Source organism: Mustelus asterias, chromosome 1, assembly GCF_964213995.1.
Source record: "Mustelus asterias chromosome 1, sMusAst1.hap1.1, whole genome shotgun sequence".
Lineage (NCBI taxonomy): Eukaryota > Metazoa > Chordata > Chondrichthyes > Carcharhiniformes > Triakidae > Mustelus > Mustelus asterias.
In genome coordinates this window covers 95630984-95654575 of record NC_135801.1, presented here as the reverse complement: position 1 = coordinate 95654575, position 23592 = coordinate 95630984, and the positions used below count along the sequence as shown (strand labels likewise).

At 43.4% G+C, this 23592-nt stretch overlaps 1 protein-coding gene across 3 annotated transcripts in view; it reads left to right on the top strand.

The window, feature by feature from the left end:
- ccdc149a (coiled-coil domain containing 149a) overlaps positions 1-23592 on the top strand; it is a 124419-nt gene that overhangs the window by 49893 nt on the left and 50934 nt on the right. For all 3 annotated transcript variants that reach the window (XM_078215509.1, XM_078215502.1, XM_078215496.1), the window contains exons 5-8: positions 905-1021; positions 8477-8649; positions 14108-14180; positions 19458-19542. In XM_078215509.1, the coding sequence (XP_078071635.1) occupies positions 905-1021; positions 8477-8649; positions 14108-14180; positions 19458-19542 (448 nt within the window). The remainder of the gene's footprint in view (positions 1-904; positions 1022-8476; positions 8650-14107; positions 14181-19457; positions 19543-23592) is intronic.

The window sequence follows — 23592 nt, the reverse complement described above, 5'->3', positions numbered from 1 at the left end:
AAAGAAGGGTTGAACTCCCCCCACCCTCAACCACCCATCTTTCTGTTAGTGTTATAGTCCACACTTTTTATCTTATGGAGCAAAAAAGAAGGGAAACTAGTTTCTGTATCACTACTATCGTATATTTAGAAAGTATTAAGAAAATGCTAAATTTCAAACTCAGTTTTTTTAGAATGCTTGCGCAGCTGAATCAATAAACTTCTTTAAAGGGTTCTTAAATTGATGTGCTGTGAAAGGACCATTGATCTTTACAACCAATTGATATCAATGACACATCATAAAAGGACTATTTAACATCATCCTGAAAATCAAAGTGTTGTTCAGACTGATGTACTATTTGCATGATGATCAAGGCCACTGGTTTGACGTTTTAACAGAAAAGCGGGCAGCATTGCAGAAAGCAATCCCTAAAACACTAGTAAGAATTCCATTGATTGAAAATCAAATTTGACTTATTCAGTGACCATCATCTCATTGAAATGCATAAAATTCTGACAGGGCTAGACAGACTGGATGCAGGGATTATGTTTCCTTCAGAGGGGAGCTGTTGCGTCTAGAACAAGGGGCCACGGTCTCAGGATATGGGATAGGCCATTTAGGACTGAGATGAGGAGAAATTTCTTCACTAGATAGTGGTGAACCTTTGGAACTCTCTCCCACAAGGCTGTGGAGGCCAAGACGCCAAATGTATTTAAGAAAAGAATTAGATGGACTTCGAGACCTAAAGGTTTCAAGGGGTATGGGGAGAGAGCGGGAGTATGGCGTTGAGATGGAGGAAGAGTCATGATCACATTGAATGGCAGAGCAGGCTCAAAGGGCTGAATGGTCTACTCCTGCTCCTATTTTCCATGGTTCTTTCAAGCAATGGCTGTGATGATAATCATATATTTTCTCTTTCCTTGAGCTCCTAAGAATGACTATTGCAAAACAGCGGCTGGGTGATGAAGAAGTAGGGGCTCGTCATTTTCCTGCACATGAACGTGAGGACCTTGTTCAGCAGCTGGAAAAAACACGCGAACAGGTACTTTTAAAAATTATTATTCAATCATGTATTCAACTCTCATTGTACTCCTTGTATTCACTTCTCAGAAATTCAGCCTTTAGCCACACACAGCATCTAGACCGCATCTATCAGAGTCGCACATAATATCCTGTGCAACTGTAACCTTTCCTCACTGTTTATCCTCAATCTCTCCGCTACCTTTCAACAATATCATTGTCAAACACTCCATCTTTTCCACTGGGTCTCTGCTGTAGTCCTCCTCTGGTTTCCAGAGTCTCGCTGATGCCTGTTGTAGGAAAGGCATTAAGTCACCTCCATAAAAGCAAATTACTGCGGATGCTGGAATCTGAAACCAAAAGAGAAAATACTGGAAAATCTCAGCAGGTTCTGGCAGCAACTGTAAGTTTTTTCTTTGAGGGAATGAAAGATGAGTCATAGCCACTAAAATAAGGGGAAAGGCTAAGAGGTGCTAATGGCAGCCCATAGAATAGAAGGTGTGAATGGCCAAATGGCAGAGAAGCTGAAATCAGAGGGTAAGCTGAGACAGTCACCTCCAGTGGTTTCTCTCCCTGCCTCATGTGCCACCTCCACTGTACTGTATGCATTGCAATTGTCTCTTCCTCTTCTTTGTTTATAATGCCTCTTTTTGGCAGCATTATCCAGAAGACCTGAGTTCAATTCCTGCCTTTGGTGTCTGTGTGGAGATGGCATGTTCTCCCCGTGTCTACGTGGGTTTCCTCCGGGTTCTCAGGTTTCCTCCCACAAGGGTTAGGGGGATTAGCCATGGTAAATACACAGGTTTACAGGGATAGGGCAGGAGATGGGCCCGAGTAAGATGCTGGATAAAAACAAATTACTGTAGATGCTGGAGTCTGAAACCAAAAGAGAAAATGCTGGAAAATCTCAGCAGGTTTGGCAACATCTGTAAGGAGAGAAAAGAACTGACGTTTCGAGTCCAAATGACCCTTTGTCAAAGCTAAAAGGCATAGAAAGTGGGAGATATTTATATTGTGGGTGAGGGAATGAAAGATGAGTCATAGCCACAAAAACAAGGGGAAAGGCTGCTCGTGGCAGCCCACTGCCCATCCCAATCCCTCGAACCCCATTTCTTCTAGCCCCACCCTTGCCTTGTGTTCACCACACTCTCCAACCTTCCCCTCTCTGAGGCTGTGTGTGCTGTTCTCAGCAAAGGACTCAGCTTTGTACCCTTATGTCCCCACCTCAATGAATCACGGGCTTGACATGATGTTGAACTCTTCTTCCATTGCCTTTGTCTCCGTGCCCACTTCTTTGGGCGAGAGTCCTCCTTCGTTCCACTGATTTTTTTCACGTGCCTCCAAAATTCTGCCTCTAATTGGACACCCCCACCGGGACAATTAGCTGCCCTCAATCTTTTCATTGGGAATTGTCGACAGGACATTGGCCATCTTAATTTTTCTGCCCCCCTCTCCCATTCGAACCTCTCTCCTTCCGAACTTTCCGCTCTTTGCTTCCTCAGGTCCAACCCCGACTTTGTCATTAAACCTGCCGACAAAGAGGGTGCTGTTGCCATCTGGCATACCGACCTCTACCTCGCAGAGGCTGAGCGGCAACTCTCAGATACTTCCTCCTACCTCCCCCTGGACCATGACCTCACCACTGAACTCAAGCCATTATCTCCAACACCATCACCGACCTCACTTCCTCTGGATGCCTTCCCCCCACAGCTTCCAACCTCATAGTCTCCAACCTTGAACAGCGTGTTTCTATCTACTTCCCAAAATCCACAAAAAGGACTTTCCTGGTAGGCCTATTGTGTCAGCATGATCCTGCCCCACTGAACTTATTTCTTCTTATCTTGACTCCATCCTCACTCCTCTGGTCCATTCCCTCCTCACCTACATCCGGGATTCCTCTGCGTCATATTGACAGTTTCCAGTTCGCAGGCCCTAACTGCCTCCTGTTCGCTATGGATGTGCAATCTCTCTACACCTCCATCCCACACCAGGATGGCCTAAGAACTCTTCGCTTCTTTCTTGGAAAGAGACCTAAACAATTCCCATCCACCACCACTCTCCTCCGCCTGGCTGAACTCGTTCTATCTCTCAACAACTTCTCCTTTAACTCATCCCACTTTCTCCAAATCAAAGGTGTAGCAATGGGTACCCGCTTGTCTTTTTATGGGGTATATGGAACATTCCTTGTTCCAGGCCTACCCAGTTCCCCTACCACAACTCCTTTACTGGTACATCGATGACTATTTTGGTGCCGCTTCATGCGCTCATCCAGACCTGGAAAAATTAATCAACTTCACTTCCAGTTTCCACCCCTCCATCACCTTCACCTGGTCCATCTCAGACACTTCCCTTCCCTTCCTTGACTTTTCTGTCTCCATTTCCGGCAGTAGATTATCTACCAATATCCATTACAAGCCCACTGACTCCCACAGCTATCTGGACTACAGCTCTTTGCGCCTTACATCCTGTAAGGACTGCAACCCTTTCTCTCAGCTCCTTCGCCTCCGTCGCATTTGTTCCAATGATGCCACTTTCCAAAGTGGTGCTTCTAATATGTGCTCCTTCTTCCTCAACCATGGTTTCCCACCTGCAGTTGTTGACAGGGCCCTCAACAGCGTGTGGTCCATCTCCCGCGCCACGACCCTCACCCCCTCCCCTCCCTCCCGGAACAAGGATAGAGTCCACCTTGTTCTCACATTTCGCCCCACCAGCCTCCACATGCAAAGCATAATCCTCCACCATTTTCGCCAACTCCAGCGTGATACCACCACCAAACACATCTTCCACTGTCAGCATTCCGCAGAGACCATTCCCTCCGGGATAACCTGGTCCACTCCTCCACTGTACCCAATACCTCTCCCATCACCCATGGCACCTTCCCATGCAATTGCAGAAGGGGTAACACCTGCCCCTTTACCTCTTCCATACTTATCATCTAAGGCCCAAAACACTCATTCCAGGTTAAGCAGTGTTTTACTTGCACCTCTTTCAATTTGGTCTATTGCATTTGCTGCTCCCAATGTGGCCTCCTCTGTATTGGAGAAACCAAGCGTAGACTGGGAGATCACTTTGGTGAGCACCTTTGGTCTGTGCGCAATCAGGACCCTGACCTTCCCATTGCTTGCCATTTTAACACACAATCCTGCTCCCATACCCACATGCCTGTCCTTGGCCTGCTGTAATGTTCCAGTGAAGCTCAATGCAAACTGGAGGAACAGCATCTCATCTTCCGGCTAGGACATTACAACCTTCCAGTCTCAACATTGAATTCAACAACTTCAGATGATTAGCTCTACCCCACCTCAACCCCTTTGTTTTCATTTTATTTATTTTTAACTGTTCTCTACCTGTTCTTTATTTCTTTATTGTCTTTCTTTACTTTTCTTCCCCCCACTCTTTCCCCATATTTTGTGCCCCCTTTCCTTACCTTTTCTCCCCCTTTGCTTCCCCTTCCCCCTTTTTTCTCAATTTTGCTTCTCTCCCACTCATCTCCCCTCCCTCCCCATATCTTCATCTGTCACAGCTTATCCTCTGATTTTAGTTTCTCTGTCGTTTGGCCATTCACATCCTTTATTCTCTCCATGGACTGCCATTAGCAGCCTTTCCCTTTGTTTTTGTGGCTATGACTCATCTTTCATTCCCTCACCCACAGTATAAATATCCCACACTTTCTATTCCTTTTTGCTTTGACAAAGGGTTATCTGGACTCGAAACATCAGCTCTTTTCTCTCCTTACGGATATTGCCAGACCTGCTGAGATTTTCTCTTTGGGTAAGATGCTCTTTTGGAGAGTTGATGCAGACCCGATGGGCCGAATGGCCACCTTCTGTACTATAGGGATTCTATTCTATGGGATTGGTATAAAGGGCAACTCTGACCTGAACATCTTCCTTCCATATTTATTCAATTTCCAAGACCACCTGCTTCCACTGCCGCAACACCGTCTGCCTTTGCCATTACTTCTACCACCATCACACTAAGACTGAATCCACGCTTTTATTGCCTCAAGAGTTGACTTCTCTAATGCTCTTCAAGATGACGTCCCCACTCCTTCCCCCAACCCGTACAAATTAGAATGGAAAGCTGTGGGGGTTAGTGTGGTGAACATCGTAGGTCTCATGGTGGGAGGATTGGAGGCATCAGGACAGAAGGTTGTAGTGGTGGTCAGGAATGCCCAATTGCAAAGGCTTTTCAGGCAGATACCAGAGTCCAAGAGGTAGATGTAAAGGTACTGCCTGAATCTACTAAGTCCTTACTTCCTTGGGGAGACACAACCAACAGTTAAAGCTGAAATGTAAGATGACAATGAGGCTGGCAGATTCCTGGGCATGTTTTGGTAGCTTGCCCTTCTGGTCTCAGTTAAAACCTGAAATTGGCAATCTGAAGATGAGTTTGGATTGGGAAACTGATCTCTCAGATATTAACCCCATCCATGCCGCCTGACCCAAAGCTGCTATTTTTAGGTTAAAATTCCTTCCTCAATTTCTCAACCTATTTATTTATGTTCTCTGGCTGTTTGGTGCCCACAGATATTACTCTTTGAAATATCTTCCTGTCCAATAGCAAATTGCTATTCACTATTGTAAGAATGAAGTTCATTTCATGCAGATTATACTTTCCTGTTGCCCTTCTCACTGGATTTTCTCTTTTGATCTGGCATACTTAATTGCTGATATAATGCTCAAGGCTATATGAGGATAGAAAGGGAGAGAAAAGGAAGGAGATTGATCAGTCAGTTAAACCATTGCAATGTTTGGGAGTCATGGGACTGGAATGTACACCCACTGCCATTTGGGGGGTGGATAAAATCCAGCAGGTGGTATTCCCACCACCTACTTGCCTGCTCGAACTGTTTGAAGTTTTATATTGAAGGAGAAGACATCGCTGGCTGCCCCCCTTTGGTCTATTGAGGCCCATTGCACCCACAACAAGAAGAGGCCCATGCCTTGCAAGGAAGCCTGCCAGCTTTAGTTAAACTGGCTGGTGTTGGGCAAGATGGGGTAGCTTCCTTTTGAGGGCTTTCTGGGCCCAACAGAGACAACCCCTAAAGGCCATTCTCCCATTTAACCTGAACCTTGGCCTCTTAAACCCACCCACTCATTAAAACGCCAAACCCCAGACCTAACTTGACTCCTCAGCATGATGGGACAGCCTGTGGTCTCAGTAGTTGTCAGTGCTCTCACTGGTCCTGCAGGGATTACGGGGCTTCTGGCCATCTGATTGGCCAGCAGTTTTCTAAGGGCCTTCCTCCCAAGAAAGGGGTGTATTCCTCGCCTTAAAGCAATGAATGCTGCTGCCCATGTTAAATTGTTGTGGGGCTGACATTTGGACTGTGATTGGGCTCACAGCCTCCCATGACTTTTTAGCTGGGGGTGAGGATGACAAGACCTTGTAAAATCCAGTGTTGAGAGTCATTACGGTAGGAAAACAGCCATTCAGCCCATTGTGTCAATGCTGGAAATGGGGTTTGGTATTCGGAAACTGCAAGATTGAATGATGACAGTAGGGAATAGGGAAGAGAACCTACAAAACATATTTCGGGTGAGCAATTGAAAAGTCAAGTGGATTCCAGATATAACATTCCAAAAAAAGACTATATCGATATCCCAGCGAGATAAATTGCATGAGTATCGGCATGTAAATGACAATTTACCAAACCCATTGATGAGCAATTAAACAAATGTGTTTTTGGAAGTATTCACAGTAGAGATGCTTGGTTAAAAAACAATTAAATTCAGTTTTAAAATTAAATGTTCCTATAGACATGCTTCTCCAGTTGGGATTTTAATTCACAGATGTTGTTACAATATTTTGGGTAAACTGTTTACGTATAGATTAATTGTAATTAGATTATTGGATTGGATTAATTGAATTGAAGATTGATAAATCCCTGAACCAGATGAGCTACATTTGTGTATTGAAGGAGGTGGTATAAAGATAGTGGATGCATTGATAGTGGATGCATTCAAAATGCTATAGATTCTGGAAAGGTTCCTTCAGACTGGAAAGTAGCAAATATAACCCCACTATTTGAGAAGGAAAGGAGAGAGGAAATGGAGAGTAGGAATAAATCGGTCATTCTCAAGTTGGTAGGTTGTTACGAGTGTGGCACCGCAAGGGATCAGGGCATGTGCTCCAGCTTCTCAGAATCTATGTGAATGATTTGTACGTGGGGACCAAATATAATATTTCCCAATTTGCTGATGACACAAAACTAGGTGGAAATGTCAGATGTGAGGAGGATGCAAGGAGTCTTCAAGGGAATTTGGACATGTTAAGTGGATGGGTAAGAACATAGCAGATGGAATATAGTGTGAATGAGTGTGAAGCAATCCACACTGGTAGAAAAAGCAGAAAGGTAGAGTATTTCTTAAATGGTGAGATGTTGGGAAGTGTTTATGTCCAAAGAGCCCTGGGTGACCTTGTTCATGAGTCATTAAAAGCGATCATGTAGGCGCAGCAAGAAATTAGGAAGGCAAATGGAGTGTTAGCCCTTATCGCAAGGGGATTTGCATACAGCAATAAAGATACCTTCCTGTATTTGTGTAGGGTCTTGGTGAGACCATACCTGGGTATTGTGTTTAAAGTGGAAGCAGGTAGTTTAAAGTTTATTTACTAGTGTCACAAGTAGGCTTATAGTTAACACTGCAATGAAGTTATTGTGAAAATCCCCTGGTTGCCACACTCTGACGCCTGTTCGGGTACACTGAGGAAGAATTTATCATGGTCAATCCACTTGACCAGCACATTTTTCGGATTGTGGGAGGAAACTGGAGCACCTGGAGGAAACCCATGCATATACAGGGAGAATGTGCAAACTCCACACAGACAGTGACCCAAGTCAGGAATTGAACATGGGTCCCTGGTGCTCTGAGGCAGCAGTGCTAACCACTGTGCCACCATGCTACCCCAGTTTTGGTCTCCGTATCTAAGGAAGAATGTACTTGCCATAGCAGTAGTGCGATGAAGATTCACCAGACTGATACCTGGGGTGGCTGGATTGTCTTGTGAGGAGAGGTTGAAGAAACTGGCCTGTATTTTCTAGATTTTGAAAGAGTGAGAAGTGATCTAATTGAAACTGATAAAATTCTTACAGGGGATAACGGATGGTTCCCCCGGCTGGTGAGGGGGACAGAGTCTGAGAATTTTGGGCAGGCCATTTCAGACTGAGATGAGGAGAAATTCTGTCACTCAGAGAGGGTGATGAATCTTTGGAATTTGCTTCTCTGGAGGGCTGTAGCAGGTCAATCATTGAGCATGTTCAAGACAGAAGTCAATAGATTTTTGAATACTAATGACATCAAGGATATTGGGATAGTGGGGGAAAGTGGTATAGAAATAGATGATCAGCCATGATCTGTGTGAATGGTGGAGAACGCTTGACGGGCTGAATGGCCTACTCCTGTTCCTATTTCCAATGCTCCTATGTATGTCTCTGACAGTCTAGTGACTCAACAGAGTTTTTGTTCTGCTGTAGATTGAACGTTTGGATCATGACTATCAAGCAGCGGTGGATGAGCTTCAGGATGTTAAGGTCGAACGCTCTTTCTACCAGGAGAAATCTGACCGCCTAAATCAAGAGATTAACCATATTCTTGGAGGACATGAAAACCGAATAATTGATGTTGATGCATTGTGCATGGAGAACAGGTGACTGAGTCCTTCTCAGAAATGTCTTTATTTTTAGCAGATTGTATATGAGTCATATTTATAACGTGGTCATTATCATAAACTATGAAATATGTAATTTATCCTAAATGCATGAGAAAAGTAGGAATATTTCCCGTTAATTTTTAAATTTTTATTCCTTCGTCTTCTGAAGGGAAAAGGTGGGGGGTTGGCATTAGGTGCTCATGTGGAGAGCAGGTGCAGAGTTGATGAGCCAAATGGCCTCCTTCAATGCTATCACAATTCTGTCATTAGTGTGTGTGGTTTCACAAAGTTACTGTTAGGATCCCTGTGGAAACCAATAAAAAGACAAATTTCCCAGCCACTGACAGAAAGAGCCAAAGGGCAAGATGTCAAGTTTTAAGGCTTCATTGTAACAAACAAACTGATATTCACATAGATCAAACTTTACCTAACTGACAACAGTTCACAAAATTAAAGAAAGTTACTTTTGCATTAACTAAATATCACAATTGAGATGCGTCTTACCAAACCCTTTTGCTAAGCACCCCACTTCAGGCAGATAACTGGCATTGGAGGGACAGTTCCACTTTAACTCCCAGCTTTCCAGTAGGCTCACCTCTCCCCACCATGCTAGATTGAAATTTGCACTTGAAAGACTGTTCCACTTAGCCTGAGCTTTCTAGATCAGAATTTCACCAGCAAGGCCCACCTCAGTGACCCCCTGCTCCTTACATCGCCAAAGCCGCAGTCTGTATGGGTCCCTTCCTTTCAAACAGAAAATGAATTCTCAAAAACATCCTGCTTGGTATTAACTCAAAACGGTTCTTCTCTGCTTCTCCAAAGCACTACCTTCCCCCTCTCTGCCACTCAAAAAGTAGCTGTCCTTTTTCTATGACATGCTGGGAAAGGTGTTAAGACTGTCACTAGGCAGTTCAATGGGTTTCGGTTTGAACTTTCTCCCCCTCTGCCACCAGCCAGATAAAGGAAAAGGTCACTGATACTAGCCTTGCTGAACAGTTATCTGACTAACAAAGACCTTTGATTGATTCTGTGGTCTTATTCAAGATGGCTCGTTAAGAAAGGAAAAAGAAAGAAAATCATACATTTATTTTGCACTTTGCACAACCACCGGATGACTCAAAGTACTTTACAGCCAATAAAGTACCACATTTTCAGTGCAATTAATTTACACACAATAAGCTCCCACAAACAGCAATATGATAATTACATTGATTGAGGGATAAATAATGAACGGGTATAACTCTCCTGCTCCGTTTTGAAATAGTGCCATGGGATCTTTTATATTTACCCAAGTGAGCAGATACAGCCTCATTTTAATGTCTCATCTGAAAGATGGCACTCCCTCAGTAATGCACTAGAGTGTCAGCTTAAACCTTTGTGCTCAAGCCCTGGAGTGGCACTTGAATCTGGAACCCTGTGACTTTAAGCACAGTTTTCAGATGGCAGCTACTCCAGGAAACAGGTGAGAGGCAGGTAACCGATCAGAGCATATTCTATAATTCCTATTTTAAAAAAGAACTACATGCATTGTATGAATTGAATATTCTGTGAGGACCCGGCAGATAGAATTGATTCATTCATGCAGAAGATGTCTTTCCTGCTGATGGAATGCATTTCGTATTCCATATTTCCTCATTGGTGATTCCTTTTGATGCACTGCAGAAATAACAAAGCCTTTCATCTTCACAAGATGTTTGGGTGCATACAATGAAATGTTCAAAATTTAAGCCTAAGTACTCGATGATTTGCATATATCCATTGGCGTTCTGATTTTGACCAGTGAAATTCAAACCAGACAAACTAGCAAGAGAGATATGAATAGAAATGGGATTTGCTTTCAATGGACAGATGGCCATGGGTCAGAGACCATGGTTAATCTGCAAGCTATAACGCAGGTACCCTTGATACGCTCTGTCAGAAACAGTTAAAACTGAAATTTAAAAACTTTGTGCAAAGTTATAAAACCTGAATGAGTCAAGAATCACAAAAGATGGTTGAGGATAAATTCTTGCAGACCTGTCAAATTGGAATTCCCTATAGAAGTTTTCTACAGTAATAGAATGTTTTTATGATGATGCCAAAAACCCAAAGGATGGAATTTTAATGTATTGCCCCACCCAAAGGAGGAGGACCTGCTATTGCCTGAGGAATCCAGAACTATCGGAACTTTCCAGCACCCGCAGTATTTTGCTTAGTAAAGTATCTGAAGGGTGTTTTCAGGTTGCTTTTTAATCCAGCCACAACATTTACATCTGACTTTTGAGTTTTCTGACTAATGAATGACTTGCACAAATCTATTTCAGCTGAACTATTTAGAGGGGAGCTGCAAAGATGACAATTAAGTGTTGTACAGGTGGGGGAATGGAGGAAGCAATGTATTATTTGATTTCCAATGTGACAAGCCTGTCGATGGCCTTTGGAGGATGAGCTGGAGCAGATCTGCTTCCAGAAGGCCAGGCTTTGGATTGCAGCACCCAGCATGGACAGCAGCAACCTGGGCTGGCTGACAGGCAAGAACAAGCGCTTCGGTGAACGGCAGGTGTGGGAACACAAATGCTATTCACAGATCCCTCCTTAGACCTGATGCTGTGGTACGTATAGTCCCCTCAGGGAGATACACTTCCCTGTTGACAGCAGGTAAAGCTTGAATCAGAGAGCAAGAAGGTCTGGATATTGATGAGTAAGGCGAGTAATGTTGGAAGGTGGTGCCATGCTGGATTCAGTCCTGGAAGCAGATTAATTATCGAATCAGGGTAGACAAGGTAATGACAGTGGCACTCTCAACTGCACCCTCATGTGCCAACTACTACACACCACAACTCGCACCAAATTATTTTGCAGCTGCACCCATCCCTTCCTGTCTCTGCCCTTCCACATATCCCCATTATCATCTAACAGTGACTTTGGTTAGTGATTATGTCACTGGATGAGTAATCCAGAAGTTCAGGCTAATACTTTGGGTTCCTGGGTTCAAATCCCACCATTGCAGCTGTTGATTTTTAAAAATTCTTTCATGGGAGAAACTGCTGCCATTTGCAGAATGGTCAGGAACCAGAGGGAATTGATTTAAGGTGATTGGTATAAAACCAAGGGAGGACAAATATTCTTATGATAAATGCAAAATACTGCAGATGCTGGAATCTCTCTGACGAACCAGCTCTGATGAAGAGCTGACGAAATGTCAGCTCTGCTCTCTCTCTCCACAGATGCTGTCAGACCTGCTGAGACTTTTCAAATATTCTTATGGTTAGGTCTGAATTGCACTGGTGGAAGCAGATACATTCATGGCTTTCAAAAGGAAATTGGAACATTATCGGAGAAGAGAAATAATTGCAGGACCGCAGGGGAAGGATGGGGACTCGCCGATTTGCTCTTCCAGAAAGTCTGCACAGTCACGGAAAGCAAATGGCCTCCTCCGTGCTGTATCCATTCTATTCTGTGATGCCATTTGTCAGAAAACCCTGCTCGCCCTCTCCAATAATCCTCCTATTTCATTTCCAACTTTGCCTCTGCTGAGGAAAAATAGCTAGTGTACTATTTTTAAACCTCATTTTCAAACCCTGCCATTTTTTCTTTCTGTATTAAAAGGTCACATATTACAATAAAACTCATTTTTCTTTTGACTTCCTTTTGACAGTCTCATTCCCACTTGAATGTCTCAAGTCAGGGAGTGATGTTTTATAAGAGCATAAATGTCACCCTTAAATAACAGAAGTCGTTCACGCTGAAGGGTAGATGATCTGAAATGGGTCTAGTTTACACCCAAATGGTTAAAAACAGGTTTTGTTCTGGTACAGGTGGAACAGTGTGATTTTCGCTCAATTTTCTGAAATCACTAATCATGTGCAGCTTGAGGGAATCCATCAGTATTGTGAATAGCAAATAACGTGGACGTGAAATTTAAAGAGTTGGGGGAAAAAAATTCCAAAAGCTCTTTGGGAAGCTTCAGAAGAAATCACCCGCTTTGACCAGTTTGTGATGAGTGGTCTAAGAAATGACATGCAAAAAGTAAAAGGAATCTTAGGCAGGTGTTCTATAGATTATAACGCTTGAAGTTTTGATTTTAAATTTATTTCTGAGCTCTAAGCAGTCTTTATTATCTACTCATTACTATGTCGTTGGTCCCACCATGGATCACGGTGATGAGACCCTCCACATCCCTCTCCATTATCCTTTAAAGCAGGTTTGAGATTTCACTCAACCTGGAGCCAGATAGGCAATGTACCTTGTGAAACCTTTTGTTTCTGCTTACAAAAAATGCTGTCTGTCCTCCTAATTATTGAATCCTCTGCAACTACCACATTGTCCTTGCACTCATGCTGCTCCTCCTTCCCCCTTTTACTCCCCATCCCCCTTTGGCTAGCCTTCTGCTTCAAGGTGTCATGATCAGCATTGAGTCTGTCTGTCCGAAAGTCTGTATCCTTATGTTCATAGGCAGTAAATGCATGGGATCAGTTTCTGAAGGTCCTTGTTCTCTATCTCACTTGGGTTGCCTTTACACTATTGGTCATACCAACACCTTTCTGAACCTGCACTTCTCCACAAGATGTGCCTGAGGTCTGGAGCAAACTGTCCAGATATTCCTCCTCCCCTTTTATGTATTGGACATGTCTACAATGCACACTCAAGCTCAATGGCTAAGTTAGCGTCATTCAAGACAGAGAAAATCAGTGTGGATATGATTGAGAACTAGAGGGCACAGATTTAAAGTTGATTGGAAAAAGAAGCAATGGCGACATGAGGAAAACCTTTTGCAGCAGCGAGTGGCTATGAGCTGGAATGCACTGCCTGAGGGGGGGGGGTTGGGGCAGATTAATTGGGGCATTTGAGAGACAGTTGGATTATTATCAGAATAGGAAGGCAAGGGAAGGGGATGAGGTAAATTGCTCCCCTAGAGATCTAGCACAGACACAGTGAGCTTAGTGACCTCCTCCTGTACTGTCAGCATTCTATGATTCTATGAAAAGGTTTTTCTGAGATTTCTGGGTTGTTATGTAAAGTTAATCTTTTTTTACAGTCTCTCCCTGTAATTCACCTTGTCTGCTGCTTTGTGCCTCTGATCAATCTTATCTGCAGATTTGGCTGTTTGATCAATGTTGTTTGCAGGTTAGGTTAGGACACCAGCGTTAGGAAATGGAGATATAGCAATGTGCAAATATAAACTATTGCTGATTTTCAAACTTCTGAATGTCAGTGCAAGTTATCCTAATCATATTAAATGAACGAGCATAAATACAATCATTGATTTTGATGAGGGACAAATTTACTTATGATTGAAGGGGTCACGTGTGCTCTGTCCATGGCCTCCAATAAAGGCCCCCTGTTGACAGCATAAACTCGAAAAGTCAGCCTGAGAGTACCTTCAGTCTAGTTTGGAAAATTAGCCAGTCTGCTTTGACCTTAGAGAGTAGGAGCAAAGCTACACGCTATCTCTTTGTCTTCTTCTATTTTCCAGGTATCTGCACGAACATTTGAAACAAATCCAGGAAGAAGTCAACATCCTTAAAAACAACATCTCTAAATATAAGGTATTGTCTGCTACAACATGCTATTGTGCCAGCATTGAGACTCATATTATTTCATCAGCAGAAAGTAAAAATCAATATATATTGTAATAAGCTCAAATTTTAAACTCAGCCTCAGTGTTGCCAGTCCTTCAATGTGGAATACACTTCGTGCATTATTTACTATAATTTATGACCGTAAAAAGTCCATTATGATCATTGCCACCTGTTAGGAAAATAAATTGCAGCTACCGTTGCTATATTTTGGAACATAAGGCTTCAGAGTAGGAGTAGGCTGTTCAGCCCTTAGAACCTGTTCCACCATTTATTTAATAAGATCATAGCTGATCTCATTGCATCTCAACTCCACTTTGATGTCTGTCTCCTATCACCCTTGATTCCCTGGCCTAACAAAAATCTATCCAACTCACCCTTGAATAAATTCAGACTCAGCCTCCATTCTTTTTGGGGAAGAGAATTCCATAAGCTAATGACCCTTTGAGTGAAACAATTTCTCTTCAGTTTCATCTTAAACGGTAGACGTCTTTATTCTTAAACTGTTTCCTCTGGTCTTAGACTCTCTCACAAGTGGAAACATCCTCCCAGTATCTACCCTTTCAAATCCCCTCAGGATCTTCTATGTTTCAGTAAAAGTATCCCTCATGCTTCTAAACTCTAATGGGCATAGGCCCAACTGTTAAATCTTTGTTCATAACATATCCCAGGAATGACTCAAGTGAACCTTCTCCGAATTGCTTCCAATGCAATTAGTTTTTTCAAATAAGGGGAGCAAAACTGTACACAGTATTCCAGATGTGTTCTCCCCAATGTCCTATATAGCTCCCATAAAACTTCCCTAATGTATATTCCATTCCCCATGCAATAAATATCAATATTCCATTTGCCTTCCAATCACTCGTGCCTCCATAGTAATTTTTTGTGATTCTTGAACACAGACCCTTCTGTATCACTGAATTCTGCAATCTCTCTCATAGAAACATAGAAATTAGAAGAAGGCCCTTTGAGCCTCCTCCGCCATTCATATTGATCATGGCTGATCATCGAATTCAATGACCTGATTTCCCTTCCCCCCATATCCCTTGATCTCTTTAGCCTCAAGAGCGATATCTAATTTCTTCGTGAAATCAGACAATATTTTGGCCCCCATTTAATTAGTATACTACTTTTCTATTCTTCCTGTCAAAGTGGACAAGTTCACATTTACTCACATTGCCCTCCATCTGCCAACATTTTGCCCACTCACTTAACCAAGACTCTCTACCTCCTCCTGACTTACTTTCCTACCTATCTTGGTGTCATTAGCAAATTTAGCTCCCATATATTTGATCTTTTCATCCAAATTAATGATATAGATTATAAATAATTGAGGCCTCAGCACTGACCCCTGTGACACTCCATTAGTTACAGCTTGTCAATCCAAAAAAAAACAATTTGTCCCCACTCTCTGCTCCCTGTTAGCTGACCCAATTCTTTATCCATGCCAATATGTTACCCCCTACACTATGTAATCTTATTTTCTGTAGTGACCCTTGATGTGACACGTTATCAAATGCCTTCTGGAAATCTAAGTGCACTGCATCTGGAGATTTCCCTTTATTCACCTTGCTTGTTACGTCTTCAAAAATCTCTAATAAATTAGATAAACAAGATTTCCCTTTCACAAACCCATGTTGTCTCTCCCTGATCAAGTTACGATTTCCTAAGTATCCTGCTATAACTTCATTAATAATGGATTCTAGCAATTTCTCTTTGACAGATGTTAGGCTAACTGGTCTGTTGTTTCCTGCTTTTTGTCTCCCTCCTTTCTTGAATAAAGTTGAATAGCATTTACTATTTCCCAACCCACTGGGACCCCTTTCAGAATCTAAGGAATTTTGAAAGATTACAACCAATGTACTCTGCAGCCACTTCTTTTAAGACCTTAGGATGCAGGCCATCCAGTCTTGTGGACTTGTCATCCTTTTGGTCTAATAGTTTTCCCAGCAGCTTTTCCCTAGTGTTGGTGATTGTTTTAACTTTCCCCATCCCATTCACCTCTTGATTTTCAAGTGTCTTTGGGAAGTTTTCTAAGTTTTCTACTGTGAAGAAAGACACAAAATACCCACTCAACACTTGCCATTTCTATGTTTTCCATTATCATTTCCCCACATTCACTCTCCAGCGGACCAACACAAGCTTTAGTTCCTCTTTCCTTTTTAAATAATTGTAGAATCTCTTACTCTTACTCAGACAATTATGTAAAGTTAAAGCAGGTAATGGAATTGTAGGTAATGTCTTGAGATGGATAGAAAGCTGGTTAGCAGAGTGAAAGCAAAGAGTTGGGCTAAATGGATCTTTTTCTGATTGGCAGTCAGTAACTAGTGGGATTCTGCAGGGACCCCAACTGTTCAGATTATATATTAATGACTTGGAAGAGGGAACTAAATGTATTATCTCCAAATTTGCAGATGATACAAAGTTGGGTGTGGGGGTGAGCTGTGAGGAGGATGGTCGAGATGCTTCAGCGTGATTTGACAGACTGAGTGTGTGGTTATCTGCATGGCAGGTGCAGCATAATAAGGATTAATGTGAGGTTATCTACTTTGGTAGCAAAAATAGGAAGACAGATTATTAGTTGAATGGGTATAGATTTGAGAGAGGTGGATACTCAGCGATACCTTGGAGTCCCCATGCACTAATCGCTGAAAGTACGTGCGCACGTACAGCAGGCAGTAAAGAAGGCAAATGGTATGTTGGCCTTCATAGCGAGAGGATTTGAGTATAGGGATAGGGTTGTTTTACTGCATTTGTATAGGGTGTTGGTGAGGCCACACGTGGAGTATTGTGTGCAGTTTTGGTGTCCTTATCTGAGGAACTATGTCCTTGCAATAAAGGGAGTACAGCGAAGATTTGCCAGCCGATTCCTGGGATGGCATGTTTGTCATATGAGGAGAGACTCAGTTGGTTAGGATTATATTCATTGGAGTTTGGAAGAGTGAAAGGAGATCTCACAGAAACTTATAAAATTCTAACAAGGTTAGACAGGGTAGATTCAGAAAAAATGTTCCCAATGGTGGGGAAGTCCAGAACTAGGGGTCATAGTTTGAGGATAAGGGGTAAACCTTTTAGAACTGAGGTGAGGAGAAATTTCTTCACCCAGAGGGTGGTGAATGTGTGTAATTCACTGCCGCAGAATGTAGTTGAGACTAAAAGGTTGTCTGATTTCATGAAGAAATTAGATATAGCCCTTGGGGCTATAGGGATCAAGGGATATGTGGGGGAAGATGGGATCAGGGTATTGAATTCGGTGATCAGCCATGATCAAAATGAATGGCAGAGCAGGCTCAAAGTCTAAATGGCCTACTCCTGCTTCTAGTTTCTATGTTTCTACTCTCTGCTTTTGTATTACTCGCTAGCTTTCTCTCATATTCTTCTTTCTCCCTCTTATTTTTTAGTCATTCTTTACAGGTTCTTAAAATTTGACCAACCTTCTGACCTACCTCTTATCTTTGCAGATTTATTCAGTTTTTCTTTCAGTTTAATATTAAACTTACTATTATTACCAATATGCAAGCTAAAGCTATCCATTTTATTCTTAAGTCTTTAAAGATTTTGTGCCTTTTGTCCAAACTAAAATTTAAATAAAATTAAAAGATCCAAAATGTTTTTCAAATCCATTATTATAGTTATCAATTGATTTGTCTTTTAATAATTTCATTAAAGTTTTTACCAAAAATTCAGCCTCTCTCAAAAGCCTGGCCTTGGACTTAGTATTCTGGCCCAGAGTTGTGATGGATAAATTCAGATTCTGTAGTCTTGTCATATTTAGAGGGAACATTTTCACAGAAAGCTTCAGTGGTATTTAGTCAATCCAGCAAATGCGTAATTTTACTTTTTAAATCCTCCCTTAATTTTTCTGACTTCAAATCCTTAGCTGTTTTCTGTAATGATTCCTTGACAGGCAATTTGGTCATTAAGAGGACTCCCACCAGTGACATCCACAGAGCTGTAGAAGCTAAAGCACACAAAATAATCAATCGGCCATTTAAGCATTTTTCTTTCAAAACGTTATGTTTTCAGCTTCAACTATTCCATGTCATTATGCATTCCATGCTCAAACAACTCTCTGTTTAACTGAATTCCTTATGTCATTCTCTTAGTGGCAACTTCAAATTGGTGACATCTCACCAATTCCTCAACTAGAGGAAGTAGTCTTTCCCTTTTCGATCCTTCAGGATTTAAAAATTCTTTATTAAATCTTTAACCCTTTCTGCGCGAGTGGAAATAGTTCCAGTATTTAAAATCTCGTCTCATACCTATAGTTTCTTAATTTTAGCATCATCCTGTTGAATATATATCGTTCCATCTTAGTGGCTGGGATTTTCTGGCCGTTCATATGGGTGGGTGGGATTTTCCTGCCCTGCCTACGGCGCACCCCCTCCATGGGTTTCCTGCCAGCGAGGGGTGCATTCAACAGGAAATCCCATTGACAACAGCGGGTCCAGAAGATCCCACGCCAGTCAATGGCAGGTCACCTTCGCCACTGTGAAACACACAGCAGGTTGCTGCCTATTGGCTTTAATGTTCTGTCTGTAACAGAGTGCCTCTGACGTTACTCTAACTGTGGCCTAATCTATGTCTTGTGCAAACAAATCAGTGCTTGTTTAATATCATGGGCCTCATTTATAAAGAACAAAAAGACTATTTTTATTCATGGCCTTACTTACCTGCATTCGAGCTTTCAAGGAAAAATGTATTTGAATCCCTGTTGGCTAACTAATATTATGTATAAATTCAACATCATTTCTTTATTGTACTCTGTGCTCCTTTTCATCAAAACCAAAATGTTGTTGCACTCGCAGATAGATGATATAAGAAATTAGGTAGTTTCTAGTAAAGCTTTCTTTCTATCCTTTTGAGTAAAAAATTGATTTGTTTCTGACTCCCTCCTTTCCAATGTGATAATCTAGTAATTGTTCTTGGTTGAACTTAAAGATAAAAAATAGGTTCCTTCTCTGTTGAGACACCTCATTGATTATGTTCTTTTACTTCTCTGTTGTTTTGAAATATATTGTGCTGATTGCCGATGTATTTCTAACTCTAATGAGCCAAGTGTATTTTATAGTGATAGAGATTAACAGTCAGAATGAACTGTTGATTGGTTACTTTCTCACCTGACCTTTATTCATCATGTGATGAATCAGGTGATGCTCTTGTGTTGAGACTGGAGGAGACTGGTTTTCTTTAATATGTTTTAAGAATTATGTTGCCTCATCATTTCCTAACTTCTGTTTCACATAGAATGCTCTTGAGCGTAAAAAGCACCCGAAGTCGAGTGGGAGAAGCAGCAGTAGTGCACTTACAGGAGTTCTTTCTGCTAAACAAGGTGAGATGGGCCCATTACAGTGAGGCTCATTAGAAAAAACATTCTTCACCTTCCTGTCAGATTGTGTGTTCCATTGTTAGCCTACATATCTGAGTTATTTTCCACCAATCCTGTTTACAAGGACAGATCACCGCTCTAATTTCTCTGTCAGGCTACAGGACCAATAACTGTTGGCTACTCCAATGTGGATGGTATCACAGCCAAACCTGATCCTATCCACATTCAAAAGTTCCCTTAGCGCAGTTTCAGTATGGGTCACAGGATAGTGATCAGGAGCAGGTACCTTAATCATTTCCGTCATCTAGGGCACTGAGGACTAATTACTGTCTCCCCTTTGAGACAAGCTAATGGCACTAGGGGTCAAACCTGGGATTTATCAGTTTATATAATCACTTGCTAAATGTGCTGAGCCAATGAGGAAGCTTGGGCTGGATTTAATGCATCTCGGTGTGATGGGAAACATGGGGACCAGGCTCACTTAATCACAAGAGAGGCCCCATATCAGCCTCCCATCAATGGCAAAACCTCTGGCAAAACCTCTCCTCTTAAGTCAGTGGTTGAAAGGGGCTAATGTGGGATTCCCAGCCATCAAGAGGGGATGAAAATTTGGCAGATTATTGAACCATTTGGCATCCATTATAGAAACATAGAAAATTACAGCACAAAACAGGCCCTTCGGCCCCACAAGTTGTGCCGAACATATCCCTACCTTTTAGGCCTACCTATAACCCTCCATCCTATTAAGTCCCATGTACTCATCCAGGAGTCTCTTAAAAGACCCTATTGAGTTTGCCTCTACCACCACTGACGGCAGCTGATTCCACTCACCCACCACCCTCTGTGTGAAAAACTTCCCCCTAACATTTCCCCTGTACCTACACCCCAGCACCTTAAACCTGTGTCCTCTCGTAGCAGCCATTTCCACCCTGGGAAAAAGCCTCTGAGAGTCCACCCGATCTATGCCTCTCAACTTCTTATATACCTCTATTAGGTCTTCTCTCATCCTACGTCTCTCCAAGGAGAAAAGACCAAGCTCCCTCAGCCTATCCTCATAAGGCATGCCACTCAATCCAGGCAACATCCTTGTAAATCACCTCTGCACGCTTTCAATCTTTTCCACATCCTTCCTGTAATGAGGCGACCAGAACTGAGCACAGTACTCCAAGTGTGGTCTGACGAGGGTCTTATATAGCTGCATCATTATCCCCGGACTCCTAAACTCAATCCCTCGATTGATAAAGGCCAGCACACCATACGCCTTCTTAACCACCTCCTCCACCTGCGGGGCCGATTTCAGAGTCCTATGGACCCGGACCCCAAGGTCCTTCTGATCCTCTACAGTACTAAGAGTCTTTCCCTTTATATTGTACTCCTTCATCCCGTTTGACCTGCCAAAATGGACCACTACGCATTTATCTGGGTTGAAGTCCATCTGCCACTTCTCCGCCCAGTCTTGCATCCTATCTATGTCCCTCTGTAACTTCTGACATCCCTCCAGACTATCCACAACCCCACCAACCTTCGTGTCGTCGGCAAACTTACCAACCCATCCCTCCACTTCCTCATCCAGGTCATTTATGAAAATGACAAACAGCAAGGGTCCCAGAACAGATCCCTGGGGCACACCACTGGTGACCGACCTCCATTTAGAAAAAGACCCATCTATACACACTCTCTGCCTCCTTTGGGCAAGATGTGGAGATGCCGGCGTTGGACTGGGGTAAACACAGTAAGAAGTTTAACAACACCAGGTTAAAGTCCAACAGGTTTATTTGGTAGCAAAAGCCACACAAGCTTTCGAGGCTCTGAGCCCCTTCTTCAGGTGAGTGGGAATTCTGTTCACAAACAGAACTTATAAGACACAGACTCAATTTACATGAATAATGGTTGGAATGCGAATACTTACAACTAATCCAGTCTTTAAGAAACAAAACAATGGGAGTGGGGAGAGCATCAAGACAGGCTAAAAAGATGTGTATTGTCTCCAGACAAGACAGCCGGTGAAACTCTGCAGGTCCACGCAACTGTGGGAGTTACAAATAGTGTGACATAAATTCTGATTCTAGGATCGCATGATAAAGACTCAGGAGGAAAAAAGCAGAAATATTTATGTGAAATAGTGTGACATAAACCCAATATCCCGGTTGAGGCCGTCCTTGTGTGTGCGGAACCTGGCTATCAGTTTCTGCTCCGCGACTCTGCGCTGTCGTGTGTCGCGAAGGCCGCCTTGGAGAACGCTTACCCGAATATCAGAGGCCGAATGCCCGTGACCGCTGAAGTGCTCCCCAACAGGAAGAGAACAGTCTTGCCTGGTGATTGTCGAGCGGTGTTCATTCATCCGTTGTCGCAGCGTCTGCATAGTTTCCCCAATGTACCATGCCTCGGGACATCCTTTCTTGCAGCGTATCAGGTAGACAACGTTGGCCGAGTTGCAAGAGTATGTACCGTGTACCTGGTGGATGGTGTTCTCACGTGAGATGATGGCATCTGTGTCGATGATCCGGCACGTCTTGCAGAGGTTGCTGTGGCAGGGTTGTGTGGTGTCTTGGTCACTGTTCTCCTGAAGGCTGGGTAGTTTGCTGCGGACAATGGTCTGTTTGAGGTTGTGCGGTTGTTTGAAGGCAAGAAGTGGGGGTGTGGGGATGGCCTTGGCGAGATGTTCGTCTTCATCAATGACATGTTGAAGGCTCCGGAGGAGATGCCGTAGCTTCTCCGCTCCGGGGAAGTACTGGACAACGAAGGGTACTCTGTCCACTGTGTCCCGTGTTTGTCTTCTGAGGAGGTCGGTGCGGTTTTTCGCTGTGGCGCGTTGGAACTGTTGATCAATGAGTCTAGCGCCATATCCTGTTCTTATGAGGGCATCTTTCAGCGTCTGGAGGTGTCTGTTGCGATCCTCCTCATCCGAGCAGATCCTGTGTATACGGAGGGCTTGTCCGTAGGGGATGGCTTCTTTAACGTGTTTAGGGTGGAAGCTGGAGAAGTGGAGCATCGTGAGGTTATCCGTGGGCTTGCGGTACAGTGAGGTGCTGAGGTGACCGTCCTTAATGGAGATGCGCGTGTCCAAGAATGCAACCGATTCCGGAGAGTAGTCTATGGTGAGCCTGATGGTGGGATGGAACTTGTTGATGTCATCATAGAGTTGTTTCAGTGATTGTTCACCATGAGTCCAAAGGAAGAAAATGTCATCGATGTATCTAGTGTATAGCACCGGTTGAAGGTCCCGGGACACAGTGGACAGAGTACCCTTCGTTGTCCAGTACTTCCCCGGAGCGGAGAAGCTACGGCATCTCCTCCGGAGCCTTCAACATGTCATTGATGAAGACGAACATCTCGCCAAGGCCATCCCCACACCCCCACTTCTTGCCTTCAAACAACCGCACAACCTCAAACAGACCATTGTCCGCAGCAAACTACCCAGCCTTCAGGAGAACAGTGACCAAGACACCACACAACCCTGCCACAGCAACCTCTGCAAGACGTGCCGGATCATCGACACAGATGCCATCATCTCACGTGAGAACACCATCCACCAGGTACACGGTACATACTCTTGCAACTCGGCCAACGTTGTCTACCTGATACGCTGCAAGAAAGGATGTCCCGAGGCATGGTACATTGGGGAAACTATGCAGACGCTGCGACAACGGATGAATGAACACCGCTCGACAATCACCAGGCAAGACTGTTCTCTTCCTGTTGGGGAGCACTTCAGCGGTCACGGGCATTCGGCCTCTGATATTCGGGTAAGCGTTCTCCAAGGCGGCCTTCGCGACACACGACAGCGCAGAGTCGCGGAGCAGAAACTGATAGCCAGGTTCCGCACACACAAGGACGGCCTCAACCGGGATATTGGGTTTATGTCACACTATTTCACATAAATATTTCTGCTTTTTTCCTCCTGAGTCTTTATCATGCGATCCTAGAATCAGAATTTATGTCACACTATTTGTAACTCCCACAGTTGCGTGGACCTGCAGAGTTTCACCGGCTGTCTTGTCTGGAGACAATACACATCTTTTTAGCCTGTCTTGATGCTCTCCCCACTCCCAT